The following is a 19,754-nucleotide window of genomic DNA, read 5'->3' on the forward strand; positions in this document are numbered from 1 at the left end:
AAAATAAAAGTGTTTAAAGGTTTTCAATGTCTTAGACAAAAAGCAAACTCTTCTATGAAACAGAGGTGATGACAAATTCTCTTGTTATTCCTGCCTAGGAAATATGTAACCTAATGAGGAACAACAGGAGACAGAATAAATTTATTCACATATATATTTTGTATATTTATACAATATGTAAATATATATATATATTTATCCACATAAACCTTTAGCGTATATATTTATCCAATAACCTTTAGAGAGTCCTAAAAAGTATTCTGTAACTTAAAACCAGTTGAGCGCAAAACCATAAATTCATTCACTGTTAGAGCTAAAACGGAGTTCAAAAATTATTAAATACACAGAAACATGGGTCCAGGAGCAAGAAATTTAAAGGACACAAGCAGTTACAATTTAATTGAAAATTAAAGCCCTGAGTTACTGACTCAGATTCAGTAATTGTCAACGGAATGTTATCCAGACTTTACTGAAATTCTTTGCATTTGGTTTTAAGTATGCCAAGTTAAAGCATTAAAATTGAACTAATAACGAACACAAATGACAATGACCACTGTAATATGCATCTCATTTCACAGCCACCTTTTAGTAATTCCCTTCATTCTGAAATAAAAAAATGTCCATAAGAAAAAATTTACGTAAGTTACTAAATCAATATGTTCTCAAAAAGTGAGGAAAACCAATGAGTATGATATAGGACAAAAATGAAATATAAAACAAAAACTTTTAAATGGATTGTAGAAAATATTATAAAAAGATAATAGATCTTTTGTTTCTGATACAATTTATGTATGTGGAATTCTTTGTCATTCTAAGCTAAAATTTTTAGCTCATAATTAGATGATTGATATTATAACTAAGTGCCTTATGTTTCCTAAAAAAGTAAGAGTTAATGCAGATAAGCAAAAGAAAATTTTAAGCAATTAAAATGTTTTCCAAAAACATAGCTACTCTGCAAACACGCGCGCGCACACACACACACACGCCTATAAAGCAATATTATACTACAATATTTCTCTTTTATTCCTCAAGTTTAAAATACTCTTTATTTCTTAAAAGAAAGTTTCCCAAATTCCAAAATATTATTATAATTCTCCATAAACTCTTAAAAAATGATAACATAAGAATTTACAGGGCTTCCATACAATATGTTTAAAAATGTGATGAACAGCATGTTTTAAAACTATTTTAAAAGGAGGTCAAGTCTGACCTCTAGGCCATGAAGCACTACATTAACAGCTCTGCAAAAAGAAAAATGATAAGGTATGAAATGAATGCTCAGAAACTAGGACCTTATCAGTTAGAATATGATTCAAGCCTGTAAGACAAATTGCTCAGCAAGGCAAGTCACCTTCCTGCTGTGATGAGGATACAGCTGAATTTCCAATGCCAACGACTATCTACCTCATTGTGTCACCTAGTTTGATATCATACAATCAAGGAATGGCATATAGTTCTGAAGCATCTACCACTTATTTTGAATACATTTTGTCAAAGTCACCAACTAGGATAATTATGTTTGTCCTTTAACTGACAACTCAGTGTTAAAAATCTTTAAAGAATAATCACTAAAAGAAACTACTGTGACCCTTCAAAGCATAAAATTTATTTGTTATCTGAATCATTTTTAACAGCTTGCTTGGTTTTAAAAATAATGCCATAAAAATTTAGCAAAGTCCATAAAATGTCTTACTTTAATTGCATACCTGAACACTGATGGACTTTTTCAGCAGTTCTTCTACAAAGTTCCAATTTGATTCCATTTTTCTCTAGAAAGAGAGAAAATAGTAGTATATCAAAATTATTGCACTTGATTATGCCTATACTTAAAATTAGGATATAGGAAATTATGTGTCCAGTACATTTTTCTCTATCATTCAGCATTAATGTAATTTCTTGAATTTCTAATATTCCTTCGGTAAAAAGTTAACGAACTTGGCAGAAAAAAATGTACTGCTATTCCAATCCAATACAAACCGTAACATGACCTGTAACAGTGGTACTTCAGTAAGATATAGATATTCTACCAAATCTTTAATTTCTGCTTTCAGATACAAAAATCCAACAGAAAAAAAAAACCTCCATATATCTACATGTATTTTTGGTGTGTTTTTTTTTTAAATGCTGAGTATTCATCTCTATTTTCCACTTTAATCACTGGAGCTTTTCCCTTCATTTCACGCTTAATAAACCTGAGACCATCTGCTTTAGTAAACAAAGTAACTAAAATTTCATACAGAAAATAAAGGAACCTTTACACAGTGCTACCACATTTTGCTAATGGTCACCTATCTGGCAACCTCAACTATCTAGAATGAGCTCTGTGATAAGTTAGAAAGCTAAAAAGGACTTTCACAAAGGCTAGGTAGGAACTTAATTCCACATTTCCAAAAGGAAAGCCTAGAAAACAATCTCCAGGATACTTTGTTCACTTAATACTCAGTTCTTAAGTTCTGCACATGTGCATACTGAACAAAACCAGAAGCAAATCAAGTATTTTTAAATAATAAGCAGGAGGGGGAAAAAGGTATAAAAAGTAATCATAAGACCCAAAACAGCAAAACCTAAGGCCTTAAAAAGTAAAAGAAAGACTTTCACTATACCCTTCTTATCCCTGTTATAAAGAATATGATGCTCACAGGAATGAACTAAAATGACAAATAAAGTGTTAAATAAACCATAATGAATACTCATCATGATTTTAAATGACTAGACAATATTCATGTAAAATGCTAACTATAGTAAATCTCTAAATAAAATTAGTCTTACTGTCGCCCAGGATGGAGTGCAGTGGCTGGATCTTGGCTCCCTGCAGCCTCCACCTCCCAGGTTCAAGCGATTCTCCTGCCACAGCCTCCCGAGTAGCTGGAACTACAGGTTCCCCTCACCACGCCTGGCTAATTTTTCTATTTTTAGTAGAGATAGGGTTTCACCATATTAGCCAGGCTGGTCTCGACCTCCTGACCTTGTGATCTACCCACCTCGGCCTCCAAAAGTGCTGAGATTACAGGCATGAGCCACCATGCCCGGCCAATATTTTCTTAATAAAGAGCATAGAGAGTATGGTAGTCAGACTCTAAGATGTCCCCCAATGACCCTTGTCTTCTGGAATTTATGCTTTCTACAATTCCCTCTCTCACTGTACTAAGGTGGGTCACTAACAGCCTACCAATACCAATATGAGTGATAGTATGTCACCTCCAAGAATAGGTTACAAGACACTGAAGCTTCCATCTTCACGATACTTTGACCTGTTAACTTGATCTGGAAACAGCTATATTGTGAACAGCCCATATGATGAGAAAGAAACTGAAGGATTCTGCCAACAAAAGTAAAGCCGAAAGCAAATCCTCCAGTTCCAGTTAAACCTTCAGATACTGAAACCCTGTCTGATAGCTTCTCTGAACCTTATGACAGACCCTGAGCTAGAACCACCCTGCTAATCTTTTCTTGAAGACCCGACTCTCAGAAACTGAGTGTTAGATAATAAATTTTTGTTTGATGCTGGTAAACTGTTACACAGCAATAGACTACTAATACAATGATTTAGTTATTTTTAGCGAAATTATTGACTTTTTGACATACAGAAATAAAGTGAATGAAAAAAAAAAAACAATTTATTGGGAGAAAATGTGGAGTAAAGAATTTGGCCTTGCCCAAAGAAAAGATCTGGCCTGTTGGGCGCCGTGGCTCAAGCCTATAATTCCAGCACTTTGGGAGGCAGAGGCAGGTGATCACTTGAGGTCAGGAGTTTGAGACCAGACTGGCCAACATGGTAAAACCCCATCTCTACTAAAATACAAAAGTTAGCAGGGTGTGGTAGTATGTGCCTGTAATCCCAGCTCCATGGGAGGCTGAGGCAGGAGAATTGCCTGAACCCAGGAGGCAGAAATTGCAGTGAGCCGAGATCATGCCACTGCACTGTAGCCTGGGCAACAGAGTGAGACTTCATCTCAAAAACTAAAAGAAAACAAAAACAAGAAGAAAAAAAAATAAAGAAAAGATGTGGCCTTTGCCCTTAGTTTCCTGGAGGTCTTCTCTGGGCCCTCTGAATGTTATGCCTGATAATAGCATCTTTGACTAGGGGCCTATGGTCACACTGGATAATTTAACAATGTGATAGAGAGTGAAGGCTGGACACACCCATGTTGTCTTAGCTTAGGGACTGGTCATGCCCAAAAGACCAACAGTGTGACTCAGACTGGGGGCTTTAAGTCAGGTGACTTGGAAACTGAAACCAGTTATGTGAGCAATTTAATAGTCCTTGCCTACATAATGAAACTCCCATAAAAACTATGAACACTGAGACTTGAGTGGACACCTATTTTGCAACACTCCTTGCATGCTGTCACATACTGATAGCAGGAGATGAACGTGGCCTGACTCCATGAGGAGAAAACAATAGAAGTTCCACATTTGGCACTTCTGGACTCTGGCCTATGTCCCTTTTCTTGGCTGATGTTAATTTATATCCTTCCCCTTAAGAAAACAAAATAATAGCTTTCAGTGAATTCTGTGAGTCCTAACAAATTATCAAACCTAAGGATAACAATAGTTTTGGGAACATTCTGAACTTTCAATTGGTGTCAGAAGTAGAGACAGTCTTAGGGACTGTGCCCCGAAACTTGGCAGTTGTCCCTAAAAGTCTCTCTCAAAAAAATATCATTTTCTTATATCAATACTATACGTATACTGTTATGTTCTTCATACATTACTTCCTCAAAATAATTTTCCCATTTCATGGAAAACGTAATTAAGTCTCAGGAAGGTCATGTATGTAGAAGTCAAACGAATGAATTCAAATCCAAATTTATCTGGCACCAAAGCCTGTATTTCTTCTATTATAAAATGTACCAGTAACCAATTTTTTTTTCCTTAGCACGCCTTCTCTCAGATTTCAGTAATACATTTTTGTATCATTCTTTATTAAGAAAATGTCACCTTCAGTGCCAAGTGAGAAAGGCCATGATAGGGTTAAAGTTTTAGCTTTATAACTGGTTAGAGTTCAGTATATTTCAATCATTCTGTGTTAGCAAAGCATTTGAATCACAAGAATTACAGAAAAACAGTGTAATTCTCACCCAAAGAATTTCAACTATGTAAATCAGTATTGTGGCTATAATGTAAAACAAAAATAAACAGTAATTCAAAGAAAAGAATGGCAACTATATCATGCCCAAATCAAATGTAAGAGAAGACATATCAAAGAAATACAGATTTTTCTTCCACAATAAAATTTCACTTTGAGCAGCTACAGGTTTTTTTTCTACTTTCCAAGTTAAATCTGCTGATAGAAAGGATGTAGGATGTCATCACTTTGAGGTTACATTTTATATTTCTTATCTCAGTATTAAAACTAAGACACCCATTTAAGCTTTAGTATACATAGGATCTCTACCAGACATGTAAAATTGATCCTCCACCCTCCACTTCCAGCAGATGAGGTAGTCTGGTGGAACTTTCATTTTAAGGTTACATTTCACACTTTTATCTGGTTACTATTTCAGATGCTTCAAAGATGAGCATCAGCTAGCCTGACTGATTGTACCATGTTCTGGCTACAGAAAACACCGTTAGAACTGACCCCCTGCAATGCCCAGAAGTAATTTTCCTTTTTAAACTATATTTGGTTTTAAATAGATGAATAGAATTGTGAGAGTAACCCGCTCTCATCTTGGTTGAGAGAAAATCATTAAATTGTATGAAAATCTAATGACTCTAATATGCAAAGTGAGATACCAAATTTTTCTTATAGGCCTACACTAAGAAATTGGCTAGCTTTGTGAGTTAAATACATTATAGCTTTGTGATTTAAATCCACTACAGGTTTACATTTTAAACCTATTTAAAATGTAAAGATTTCACATTAACCTTCAGGGCAAAGCAGTTCACATTTAAAAACTGAAACATCTCCACACTGCTACAAGATTAGAGATATTTCTCTGGTGAAGAACATATGACTAGCCATTATTACTTCATATCATCTCTTACTCCAGATTACTCTTCAGTAGAATAAAACATGCTTACAACACAACCATTTTCTCTGCTGTAGTTGGTTATGTTAATATATCATAAGGAGGAAAAAAAAAGAATTTTCAAAATTCTAATCTAAATAGATCCCAGACCCAAATTAACATCTTGTATAATATCTCAGAAACAACATGTCAATATGCCTTTATGTTCATAGCTTAGAATGACTATCTGATTTGTCAGTTAAACTGAAACACTTTGAGGATGAAAGGAAAAATTAACCAGTTAGGATAAATAGATAATACGTATCAAATGGGACTGTCTGTACCTGATAAACTGGAACACATGGTTACCCTATCAAAGACCTATTCAGAAGAGGCAATCCTTAGGAGAATTCTAATATCAAGTTTATCTAAGAGATAAAATAGGGTGATATTTAACCACAGTGTATCTCAACTCCTTTAGCTGTAAAACAAATCTATTACCCTCTGACCTACTTTATATTTCACTGAGATAATATACAGTAACTATGAAATAATAAATATACTGTAAATGCAGCACGTATTTTACCCCTAATGAAAACTATTATTACCTAGAGAGCTTGTTTTTCTTTAAAAGCCTTTAAGAAATCCAGAAATATTTAAAACTCTTTAAGGACTCCTATATAAAGACAAAGTTTATTTTACACGTACATATACACCTATATACTACACATCCTCATCATTTTATCATATGCAAGGTTCTTTTTCAATTAATTATCAAGGCCTTTTCTTTTAAAACCTTCTACATAAAATATATGATTTTAAAAAATAAAAGTATCTTGGCAAAAGAAAATCACACAGGAACTGCTGACAAATATTAAAAGACACAAGTTAAGCTATTTTAAACATAGACAATTCATTTACTACCTTAATTCAGAGCAAATAAAAGCAATAATCTCCTTTGGAGTTCTCTGTATGAAATAGAAGAGTGATTTCAGCACTGTTACCATGGGTGGTTCTCTATCAGTGCAATTCAACATTACAATAGCAATGATATATATTAACGTGACTAGATTGCCTACCACACTGAGAATATCTGGGGGGTCAATATCAACTAATATTGAAATATACCATGGACTCAGATAAGTGTTAATACAGTTCCGACAAATATTAATAACCGTAAAAGGATATTCCTTAAAGCAAGAAGTAGTACAATCTGACAGGGTTCAGTGGCTCACGCTTGTAATCCCAGTACTTTTGGGAGGCTAAGGCAGGTGGATCACCCGAGGTCAGATGTTTGACACCAGCCTGGCCAACATGGTGAAACTCCACCTCTACTAAAAACACAAAAATTGTCTAGGCACGGTGATGTATGTGTGCCTATAATCCCAGCTACTTGGGAGGCTGAAGCAGGAGAGTTGCCTGAACCCGGGAGGCAGAGGTTGCAGTAAGCCAAGATTGTGCCACTGCACTCCAACCTGGGTGACAGTGAGATTAGATCTCAATTAAAAAAAAAAAGGTAGTACAATGTATTTCATGTGTATCCTCTCACGGGCACCTAATAGTATGTTAATACCTAAAAGGAACTCAGAAATGCTTAATTGCCATATTTACTTAGATTGATTAAAATGAGAAATATATACCTAAAGCTGGAAAGGAAGAGAAATGCAAATGCTTATGTTAAGACCTTAGAATCATAGGTTATTTTTTTTTAGTTCCTTTAATATTGTTGTAGTATTCTAATAATGAAAATATTTGAAATCACATTAACTCCACAAAAATATTTAATAAAAAAGCTACTATAATAATAACGGCAATTGCTAAATTAATTATTTACTCTGTATTGGCATGGTAAATACACATGGATACAAACAAAAACACATAATTATTTTCAGTGAGAAGTTCATTGACTTTTCTCAATAAACTAGTAGAATACTTAAATACCCGGATACTGAGCTGTGTGTGTGAACTTCTCAGACCAATGTCTGACTTATTTCACTGTATGCTAGGATCTCCTAAAGGGTCTTTTATTATTAGGGGGATTATTTAAAGGACTTTATGAGACCCTTTCCATTTCTATGATGCTATGTTAATACTAACCCTCAGATTCCCTAGATGACTTCTCAAAGCTGGGTCTATCCAATATTCCACAGAGGAAAATCCATCAAGCCTATCAAATAATATGTTTCATAAAGCAATGGTTCCCATACCTCTTAGAAGATGAGAACCAAGGAACTTTTTAAAAATCAGGATTTCCAAACTCCAAATCGAATTACTACGTCAGGATCTCCAGTTAGTATCTAGATATCTGGATTTTTTTTTTTTTTGAGATGATATCTCACTCTGTTCCCCAGAATGGAGCGCAATGGCGTGATCTCCGCTCACCACAACCTCCATCTCCTGGGTTCAAGTGATTCTCCTGCCTCTGTCTCCCAAGTACCAGGTACATCACCATGCCCTGCTAGTTTCTGAATTTTTAGTAGAGACAAGGTATCACCATGTTGACCAGGCTGGTGTCGAACTCCTGATCTCAAGTGATCCACCCACCTTGGCCTCTCAAAGTGCTGGGATTATAGGCGTAAGCCACCGCACCTGGCCTAGATACCTGGATTTTTAAAAAATCACAAGTAAGTCTAATGATCAGCCAGGTTTGGGAACCACTGCCATAAAAAAGACCAATTTTGAAAATATAAACACATTTGCTTCATGATTCTAGATGTTTATTTTATGGAACTGATAGGCTGATACAATAATACAATACTATTAACTGCTGAATATGGTAGAAATTGTATAAAAATAGGTTTTCAAAGTAGAAATCTATTAGCGGGCTTTATTCATAAGGTTTTTAAAGTAACACTGTAAAGAATGTTTCTAATGAGAAATTAATATACTAGTTAAACTCTATTTGAAGCAAAAGCTTCACTAGAGAAGCATTATTCTCAAGTACTTTTACTAAATTATTCACAAAAATAAGTAATTCATTCCTCAAGATATTTCTTTGCCAATCTTAACAGATTTTAAAACTAGAAGGAAACTTTGTGACAATCCAACTCCATGACTTTTTGTTAAGGGAAGACAGGTTGGAAAGGTTTAAGTAATTTGCTCAGGATCGCACAATTGCTCAGTAGCAGGGCCAGGACTATATACCAAACCTTCCACAAGTTCCCTTTTTTTAAATTAATTAAAATATAAACTTTATAATTTTTCAAGATGTTTACAGAAACATTATACACAGATATAAATAACTTATCTCTGTGATTCTAATCTGACTTGTTTCTGCTCATTTTCTAATTTGTCCAAATAATACATATTAATTGACAATATAAGCAAGTTTTAAAAAAATGAAGTCTTACCATTTCATCTAGTACTCCATGGCGATCAAACTGGTAAAATGATGCTACATGAGTAATAATCCACCAACTAAAACCTAACGGATCCCTGGACTGGATTACAGGCATAGAGGGTCTTCTTCGGTCACTTGACTTTTCAAACAGTGTTTTAAGTAGTTTATTCAACCAGGTCCAGAATGACTATAGAAACAAGAGGTAATTTGATTCTATTAAATTAAGACAGTTTCAAGAACCTTTGATTTAGTGGTTTTTCTCTATTTTTATAATAAAGCATACATACAAAAAACAATACAAAATATACATATAAAACTTGAATAATAAAAATACCCAGGTTAAGAATCAGAACATAACTGGTACTTTAGAAGTACTCTACTTCTTCTTCCTCCATCCAGGGTTAACAATTTTGCTTACTTTCATAAACAATCATTTCCTTGCTTTGCCACACAGGTACATAAGCCTGTATTACATATTATGTGGCTTCATCAGAGTTTGGTTTTTTTTAAAATTCATGTCTGTATTCTTAAGCAGCTTGTTTCTAATTCTTTTGTAACTTGCTTCTTTTGGTCAATGCTACGTTTCTGAACTCATCCATATTAATGAAAACATCATAATTCATTGTAATATTCCTGTATATGACTATATGATAAAACATTCAATCTACAATTCCAGAACATTTAGTGAGTTTTAGTAGGTTTTTTTTCTAGGTATTTCATGTAAATGTTCAAGTTCTTAGACAAAGTTGTTAACAGTATCTCTTACCTTCTAATGTACACAGAACTGAAGTCATGTTCCTTTTCATATTTCTAGTTAGTATTTAGTATTTTTATAATCATCTTCAGTTAAATTGTCCAATTTTAGTTATCAATTTGAAGACCCAACTTTTGGCTCATTTTATCCTTGTTTTAATATCATAATATTTTATTATTTTAATAATTTTCTTCCTTTTACTTTCTTTGGGTTTACTATGAAGGGGTTAATTCCAATAACTTGAGATAAATTCTTAGTTCATTAATTTTCAATCTTTTTCTCTCATATTTGCATTTAAAGTTAAAAATTTCCCTCTAATTATAACTTTAGCTGTAGTCCCAAAGCTTTAGCTTATAGAATGTGATTTACTTCAGAATATTTCCTAATTTCCATTATCTCTTCTTTAACCTGAGTTATTTAGAAATATATTTTATTATTTCTATGCATGTGTATTTCTCCTTGAAAATCTGTCAATTTTAAATTCCTATAGTTAACATCATGTTATTAGCCACATGCAAATTTAAATTTGTATTCGTAATAAAGCAAACATTTCATCACTATAAAACAACTTAATGCTTTTTTCTTTTTAAGTCAACATTTTTCCAATATTTAATTTCACTTTCTTGTACTTTTCTACCAATTTTAAACCTTGACATATTGTTTTATATATATCTCTTGTAAACCAGCTTACAATCTATCCTGACAATGTTACCTTTTAAATGGAGCTTTTAGTAGTATCATTGCAGGTAATATGACTAATATATTTAGTTTTAAATCTACAATCTTATTCCAAATTTGTATTTGCATACCTACTGTATCTACCAACATCTCCTTCTTTTGGGTTGAATATTTATTTTTTCCTCTTCTACTACTTTGGAAGTTAAAAAGCCAACTTTTCTTATTCTACTGATGATCTTAGAAATAACAGCATACATCCAAATGTCCTGGTAAGTCAATACAGACCTTTCTCTTAGACAAAACAAGGACCTTAAAAGACTCTACCTCATTTATGCCCTACTCACTTTAGATGCTATTACTATATGCTTTAGCTCTATTTTTAAATTCCAATAAATTGCTGATTTATACAAACATTTACCACTTTCTTTGCTCTTTATTCCTTCTATATGTCAGATTTCTCATTTTGGCATCATCCTCCTTTTGCCTAAATATCTGTCAGGACTCCCTTCAATGTTGCTTCATTGAAAATAGCTTTATTTTACCTCACTTTTGAAAGATATTGATAGGTAAAGAATTTTAGGTTGACAAATACCGTTTTGATACAATAAGGATATCACTCCTACTGGCTTCCATTGTTGTTGATAAGTCATCTGTCCATCTAATTGTCACTCTTTTAAAGGTAGTATATTGGCCAGTTGTGGTAGCTCACCCCTGCAATCATAGCACTTTGGGAGGCCAAGGCAGAAGGATTGTTTGAGGTCAGGTGTTTGAGGCCATCCTAAGCAGCACCAGTGAGGCCCTGTCTCTACAAAAAGTAAATTAGCCAGGTGTGGCAGCATGCGCTTGTACTCCCAGCTACTAGGAAGTCAGAGGCAGGAGGATCACTTGAGCTGAAGAAGTTGAGGCTGCAGTGAGCAGTGATCACACCATTATACTCCAGACTAGGTGACAGAGTGAGACCTTCTCTCAAAAAAAAATAAAGTAACATATTTTTCTGTCTGATGTTATAAATTTCTTTGTCTTTGGTCTTCTGTGATTCCACTGTGATGTATCTGGGTGTGTTTTTTTCTCTTTATTTACCCTATGTGGGTTCATTGAATTTATCTGATTAGCTTTCATTAACATTCAAAATTTTTCATTTTTTTCTTCAAATGTTTTCATTGTTCCACTTTGTAACTATAATTAGAAGTATATCAGACATCCTCTCTATTCTTCATGTCTCTTAACCACTCTTTCATGTTTTCCATTTTTCTTTGTATTATAATACGCACAATAGATCTTATTGAAAATTAGCCTACTATATCATTACGCAGCAATCATAAGATGCATTTAGCTATTGCATCATTTAATCTGTAAATTTCTTCAGCTTCGTTTAATCTGTAAGAGTTCCTGAGATTATACATTTATAATCTTGATATTTTTAAAGACTATAGGCCAGTTATTTAGGTTTGTCTGATATAACACAGTTTATTTCCTTTTGCGGGGGGAGGGTCTTACTCTGTTGCCGAGGCTCCAGGCAGTGGTGCAAAATCCTGAGCTCAAGTGATTATCCCATCTCAGCCTCTCAAGTAGCTGTGACCAAAGGTCTGCCATCACCACACATTAGTAATCCTGTTTGTTTTTTGTAAAGACAAGGTCTCTATGTTACCTGATCGTGAACTCCTGGGTTGAAGAGAGCCTCCCACCTACACCTCCCAAATTCCTGGGGTTACAGGCATGAGCCACCACACCCAGACTATTTTTGTTCTTTCAAGGCATCATATTGGTGGCACATGGTATTAATCTGTCCTATTACTAGTTAACTTTGATTATGTGGTTAAGGTAGTACCTGCTACATTTTCTGTACTATAAAGTGATTATTTTCCTTTTTATAATTGATAAATACTATGCAAAGATTTTAGCAAACTATGTAAATATGCTGTTCTTCATCAGTTTTGTCCACGACTTTAAGCATTCATTGAGGATTCTTGCCTGAAACAATGACCATGGAAGTTATAAAATGGTGATTTTCTAATTCCATCATGACTCTACATTTTTTAGGAAAAGCTTTCCTTTTCCCAATTTGTATCAGCAGGGACTCAAAGATTCTTAACAGATTACAATCCTCTACTATTTTGTAGCTCAAATTTCCTAGGTTTAGCCTATATACCTTAAGGCTGGCTCTTGTGTCCATCTGACATGTACTCATCATTTTTTGAGAACTTCCCAAGATGTTTCAGGCTCATGTTTACTTTCCATGCCTCATCCTATAATCAGTCATTTACTCAAAGACTCGTTTCCTTTCACTATAGAATAGTTATTTTGAAACTAAGATATAGCTAAAATATGTATGTTGTTTTTTGTTTTTTTGTTTTAAGATGGAGTTTCGCTCTTGTTACCCAGGCTGGAGTGCAATGGCGCGATCTCGGCTCATAGCAACCTCCGCCTCCTGGGTTCAGGCAATTCTCCTGCCTCAGCCTCCTGAGTAGCTGGGATTACAGGCACGCGCCACCATGCCCAGCTAATTTTTGTATTTTTAGTAGAGACAGGGTTTTACCATGCTGACCAGGATGGTCTTGATCTCTTGACCTTGTGATTCACCTGCCTCGACCTCCCAAAGTGCTGGGATTACAGGCATGAGCCACTGCGCCCGGCTAAAATATGTATATTGTTACTCAGATATCACTGCTTGTAAGCCTACCTAGTGAAAAAGGTAGGAAATAGATGTATGCACATACACATATATATTTATATGTAGTCCTATATATTACAAAGAAATACTTCATACCATCTCAAATACTAATCCAACATATTGTGGTTCATGCTGGCATTCCTTCTTTCCATATGTATAACTCAATTTCCCAAGACAGACAAACCTGACTCCCTTTAGCCACAATGTATGTATCAATTTGTCCAGTCTAAGAATACAAATATAATAGATCTAAAATTGCTAATCCTCACATAACAATGTAAAAAACAAACCTTCTAAGTGAAACATTTACAGTTCTTTATGCTTTGTCTTTAGCCGTATAGTACAGAGTCAAAATAGCACATTCTAAAGTTACCTGGGTTAGTACTGCCAATCTTTGCAAAGAGTATTATTCTTTTAAAATACATTTAAGTTCAGTTGTTTTTGCCTTCAGACCTGGACTCCGGCTGGAAATTACACCATTGGCCTCTGGTTTGCAGGCCTGTGGACTGAGACTAGAAACTGTATCATCAGCTCCTCTGGGTCTTCAGCTTGCCAACCTCAGATTCAGGACTTCTTAGCCTCCATAACTCTGTGAGCCAATTTATTATAATAAATCTTATATATCTATATATCCTATTGGTTCTGTTTCTCCAGAGAACACACACTAATACAGAACAATACTTCAGAGTACAGATATACCATGGTTTGCTCAACCACTCTTTTTTATATGTGAAAATTTAGTTTCTACTATACTATTATAAAAACAATTCTGCAATAAATAAACTTATGCATATGCATTTTAATTCTGGAAAGTACACATTTAGGGTAAATGCCTGGAAGTGGGATTGCTAGGGTCAAAGTTATAAAATCCTTGGCTCACACTTTTTCATTGAGTCATTTTAAATGCTCCATTGATATCTTGCTTTAAGCTGATTTCAAGAAGTCTAGCACCAATAAAATTATATTGCTCTTATAAGTTATTTGGTCTTTGTTCCTAGAGAACTTGGAGACGTTTTATGTTAAAAGTCAAACAGTTTTAGTAAGACATGTCTTAGGGTGGATTGCTTGGGGTTAATCTTTCAAATTATCCAGTAGGCCCTTTCAATATGTAGATTTAGATCTTTTATTTCTGGGAAGTTTCCTTTGATTATAGTTTTTAATAGTAGCTATATCCCATTGTTGTTTTCTTTTCTAGGGATTGCATTTATATACATGGTTATTTTGTCTCTGCCTATCTTCCATCTCAACCATTTTCTCACAAACTCTTTATATTTATCTCATTTTTATTCCCTTAGTTGTTTTTCAACCTTTCTTCTATACGCCTTATTAAATTTTCATTTAAGTCCATTCTCCCTTAGTCATCTTGTAATTTAGTCAATTCTGATATAATGTTCCTCTTCCTATTTCTTTCTTGCATTCAATGTACTCTTTCCATCCATCTTGGTTTTCTGTCCATTTGTTTTTAACATTTGAATATCTTATTCAAGGTGTTTTCTATACCCCCAGATGCAGTTTGAACAGACAAACTAATTCAATCTGCAGTGTTGTCGCTGTCTTCTTTCTGCTTTATAGTTGTTTCTGGGGGAGAGGGTACCATCAACTAAAGCATATCAAATCTGTTTTCTTCTAGTAACTTATAAAGGTCTAGTTTTATTCTGTTCATTTTGTAGATTAGGACTAGCTTAAAAGATTCTTAATTCAGGGGCACCTTCTTTTGACAATGTACCAAAGTCCCATTTCTTGCCAAATTTCCTTTCCTTTTTTTTGTTTTTTGGTGTTGGAAGTGGGTATGAGTCCTTCGATTTATTCTTTTTTTTGGTGATGGTGTTTTAAGTCCCTAAATTTTCTGCTTTCTCTTCTGGACCCCTTCATCACCCAATCACCAACAGGTACCATGACTCACTTTTGCCTTTTTACTCCACAGAAACTCCATGTTGTATGGACACTTTTATGCTTCTTTCATATCATAAGTTCTCTGATCTATAAGAAAACTTTTGGCCGGGCGCGGTGGCTCAAGCCTGTAATCCCAGCACTTTGGGAGGCCGAGGCAGGTGGATCACGAGGTCAAGATATCGAGACCATCCTGGTCAACATGGTGAAACCCCGTCTCTACTAAAGATACAAAAATTAGCTGGGCATGGTGGCGCATGCCTGTAATCCCAGCTACTCAGGAGGCTGAGGCAGGAGAATTGCCTGAACCCAGGAGGTGGAGGTTGCGGTGAGCCGAGATCGCGCCATTGCACTCCAGCCTGGGTAACAAGAGTGAAACTCCGTCTCAAAAAAAAAAAAAAGAAAACTTTTTCAGTACCTTCAAATTCTGGCAATGATTTTAAAGCAGTTCTATAACCACTGCTAGTTCTCTTCTCTGAGTAGTTTTTCTCAGAATGTCGTGCCTTGTTAGAAAGGCCTTTGGTAAGAGCTTAAGTGGTTTTCTGTTTTTAAAATTGACAGTACTAAGGATACCTATTTGCAGTTATATAATATGAATGTTTTTGTATACAGCTGACATTTGAACACGGGTTTGAAATGGATGGGTGAGCTTATACATAAATTTTCCTCCATCTCTTCCACCCCTAAGACAGCAAGACTGTCCTCCTCTTCTGTCCCCTCCTCTTCTTCCTCCTCCTTAGCCTCCTCAACATGAAGATGAGGATGAAGACCTTTTTATGGTGACCTACTTCCACTTAATTAATAAGAAGTAAAGATTATCTTATGTCTTAATGTTTTATTTCTTCTAGTTTATTTTACCATAAGAATACAGTATATAATATAATACATATAACACACAAAATACGTGTCAATTGTTTCTTTATGTTATTGCTAAGGACTGCAGTCAACAGTAGGCTACTAATGGTTAAGTTCTGGGGAAGTCAAAAGTTACATGAAGCTTTCTGACTGCATCGGCGGGGGGCGGGGTCATCACCCCTAACCCTCACATTGTTCAAGAGTCAACAGTAGATATATTTGATTTTGCTTTTCCATATATTGTTGGAAGGTTATGTAGAAATATGTGGGTTTAGGCATCCATCTACTGTTCTTGGCTACCCAGAATTCAACGGCTTGAAATTTTTTTCTTTTTTCAAGACAGTGTCTTGCTATGTCATCCAGGCTGCAGTAAAGTGACACAATCTTGGCTCACTGTAGCCTCAATATCCTGGGCTCAGTGGCTTCAAATCTTCAGGTAACATGAACTCAGTCTGTAAACCCACATAAGGACTAGAATACAATAAAAAATACACAGAAGCAATTTCAAGCTTCTGAAAAGCACCACAGTTAAAGATACTCAATTTTCCTTAAAAATCCAGTTTAGTTTCTAGTTCATCTTTCTGAAAGACCAGTTTTATGGATAACTGGTGTAGTTGTAGGCTACCAACTTGATCAATTCTGAACTTTATTTTCTTTTCTTGTACCTTATAATGCCTGAAAGCCAAAGTTCAAGTTTATACAATTCAGCAACTGCCTCTAGGTTATAAAAAAAAATTTTTACTCAATAATAAGCAAAAATACACTTATTTTTTATATTATTTTATATAAGTTTATACTTATTTGCTGCTAAAATAACTCAAAATAAATACCATACATGTAAACCTATAAAGATAGAGTTGTTACTAAAAAAAAGACAGCAGGCTAGGCCTGGTGGCTCATACCTGTAATCCTAGCACTTTGGAAGGCCAAGGCAGGTGGATTGCTTGAGGTCAGAAGTTCAAGACCAGCCTGGGAAACATGGTAAAATGCCCTCTCTACTAAAAATTAAAAAATTAACTGGCCACAGTGGTGCATGCCTGTAATCCTAGCTACTCAGGAGACTAAGGCATGAAAATTCTTGAACCTGGGAGGCAAAGGTTGTAGTGACCTGCGATTGTGCAGAGGCAGAGGTTGTAGTGAGCACTCCAGCCTGGGTGACGGAACAAGACTCTGTCTCAAAAAAACAAAACAAAAAACAAAAAACAAAAAGATAGCACCACCCAAACCCCAAATTATAGAAAACTGAAAAATTTTTAAATCCATGAAAAACCAAAAGTACCTTTTCATATAACATACACCATTTTTAATGTTGTTTTACAACAGACTGTTTTACTTACTTCTGCCTAGGGGTACTTCCCTTTTTCAATAACCTAAAGCATTTGAAATAAAATAAAGCCTTGATCTGAAGACATGACTGAAAATGAAGTGAAAGTTTCTCATCTTCCCCTTTGTGCTTCTCTTCCTCCCTCCTTGAAATAAGATGCTATAAACTTGAGTAATAGAATAGTTTTACTGCTTGACAGTTCTTCTAAATCTGCCATATTTCCTGACCAAAATGTTTTCTAAGTTACTAATGCATATTAAATACCTTAGCCTAAAAGATTTCTGATAGAACAACAACAAAACTTGAAAAAATAAGCATCAAAACTTGCACTACTCTTAGATTTTTCCTATTACTAACTTGAGGCAAAATATAATTAGGGTTGAAAAGTAAGTAGGCATTCAGTACTCAGTTACTGCTCTATTTGGTGGTTATTATTGCCTAATTATAAAAAAGGAAGTTAAAATTTTTCTCAGTCAAAACCACTGGATTAAATCAATATAAATGCTAGTCACAATAACTAACACATCAATTTTCCAACTTACTTCTGAGAGAGACCATTTACTTCTGTGGTCTAGAAGATGAATAAGTAGAACCCATAATTCTTTAATGCATGAACATGGACAGTGGTGACTCATTAATGATTCAGAGGGCCTAACCTATAGAAAAGAACCAAAATGTGTTCATTATAAGACAGCAACAGTATTTTAAATGCCACATAGCTTCCAAATAATTTTAACAGAATGATTTAGATGACTTTAAATTTCTCAAATAAAATTATTTATTGAAAATGTGCCACTTCATTTAACTTTTAAGATAAATTTCCATTTTAAAACCAAAAGTATAGAATAAATTAGATTTCAATGTAAAAAACCATTTAAATCATCTAGACCAGTGGTCAGCAAACTTTTTCTATAAAGGGCTACATAGGACATATTTAAGAGTTTGTTGGCAATACAGTCTGTGTCACAACTACTGAACTCTGTCATTTCAGTACAACAGTTGCAGATAACACCTAAGATAAACGGACGGGATTATAGTCCAATAAAACTATATTCACAAAAATAGATGGGCTAGATTATACCTCAGGGCTAGTTTGCTTATCTTGACCTAAGTTATCTACAACAACAAAAGGCTTCTAATAAAAAGATTAGAAAATAAATTTTGATTCACTGTAAAACAGAGGAAAAAATTCACAGGACAGAATAAATAGTTATTAGGGTTTCATAAAGATTAAGTAATTTCTAAATTTTTACTTTTTAACAAAAAAATCCTGATAATGCACAGAATATACATGATATTTACAAATACAGCCAGGAGGCTTCTTAAATTCATAAGGTATATAATATTTTACATAAGTTATGTACACATTTCTACCCTAATACAAAGTGAAAAATAAGAAGTATTAGGATTTTACTAAAAATCGTAGCCACAGCAATTAAGCAAAAGAAATAAAAGTCATCTAAACGAAAAGAAATAAGCTAAGATTGTTGCTGTTTGTAGATAACATGATCTTACATATAGAAACCTCTAAAGACATCACCAAAAATCATTATAATAAATAAATTCAGGAAAGTTGCAGGATACCAAACCAACATAAAAAAATAACATAGCATTTCTATACAATAACAACAAACTATCCAAAAAAGAAATCAATGAAACAATCCCACATATTGTACATACCTACAAAAATAAAAATAGGGATAAATTTAACCAGAGTGAAAGGCAAGTACAATAAAAAATATAAAACTCTGATGAAATAAACTGAATACAACATGAATAAGCACAAAACTATCTTTTGTTCATAAATTGGAAGAAATATTATTAGAAGGTCCATACTACCCAAAGTGACCTACAGATTCAATGGAAGTCCCTACCAAAATACTTAATGACACTTTCATAGAAATAGAAAAAACAATCCTAAAATTGGCAGGAAATCACAAAAGGTCCTGAATAGACCATTAGTAAAAAGAACAAAGCTCGAGGGATTGACACTACCTGACTTCAAAATATACTACAAAGTTATAGTAATCAAAACAGTGTGGTGCTAGCATACAAACAGACACAGAACAAAATAAAAGAGAGTAGAGAGCTCAAACATAAATGTAGGCATTTATGGTAAACAAAATTTTAACAAAGATGAATAGAGCATGCCATAGGGAAAGAACAGTTTCTTCAATAAACAGTTTGAGACAACTGGATATCCACCCGCAGAATGAATTTAGGCCCTTAATTCACACCACATAGAAGAATCAACTCAAAATAAGTTAAAGACTTAAATGTAAGACCTG

General features: G+C 34.3%; 1 protein-coding gene across 10 annotated transcripts in view; it reads right to left on the reverse strand.

The window, feature by feature from the left end:
* Positions 1-19,754, reverse strand: part of MMS22L (MMS22 like, DNA repair protein) — a 155,630-nt gene that overhangs the window by 120,620 nt on the left and 15,256 nt on the right. For all 10 annotated transcript variants that reach the window (XM_078369828.1, XM_078369826.1, XM_078369827.1 and 7 more), the window contains 3 exons: positions 18,009-18,122; positions 9,305-9,481; positions 1,707-1,769 (listed from right to left, as the gene is read on the reverse strand). In XM_078369828.1, coding sequence (XP_078225954.1) covers positions 1,707-1,769; positions 9,305-9,481; positions 18,009-18,122 — 354 coding nt within the window. The remainder of the gene's footprint in view (positions 1-1,706; positions 1,770-9,304; positions 9,482-18,008; positions 18,123-19,754) is intronic.

This window comes from Callithrix jacchus, chromosome 4, assembly GCF_049354715.1.
Source record: "Callithrix jacchus isolate 240 chromosome 4, calJac240_pri, whole genome shotgun sequence".
NCBI classification, from domain to species: Eukaryota; Metazoa; Chordata; class Mammalia; order Primates; family Cebidae; genus Callithrix; species Callithrix jacchus.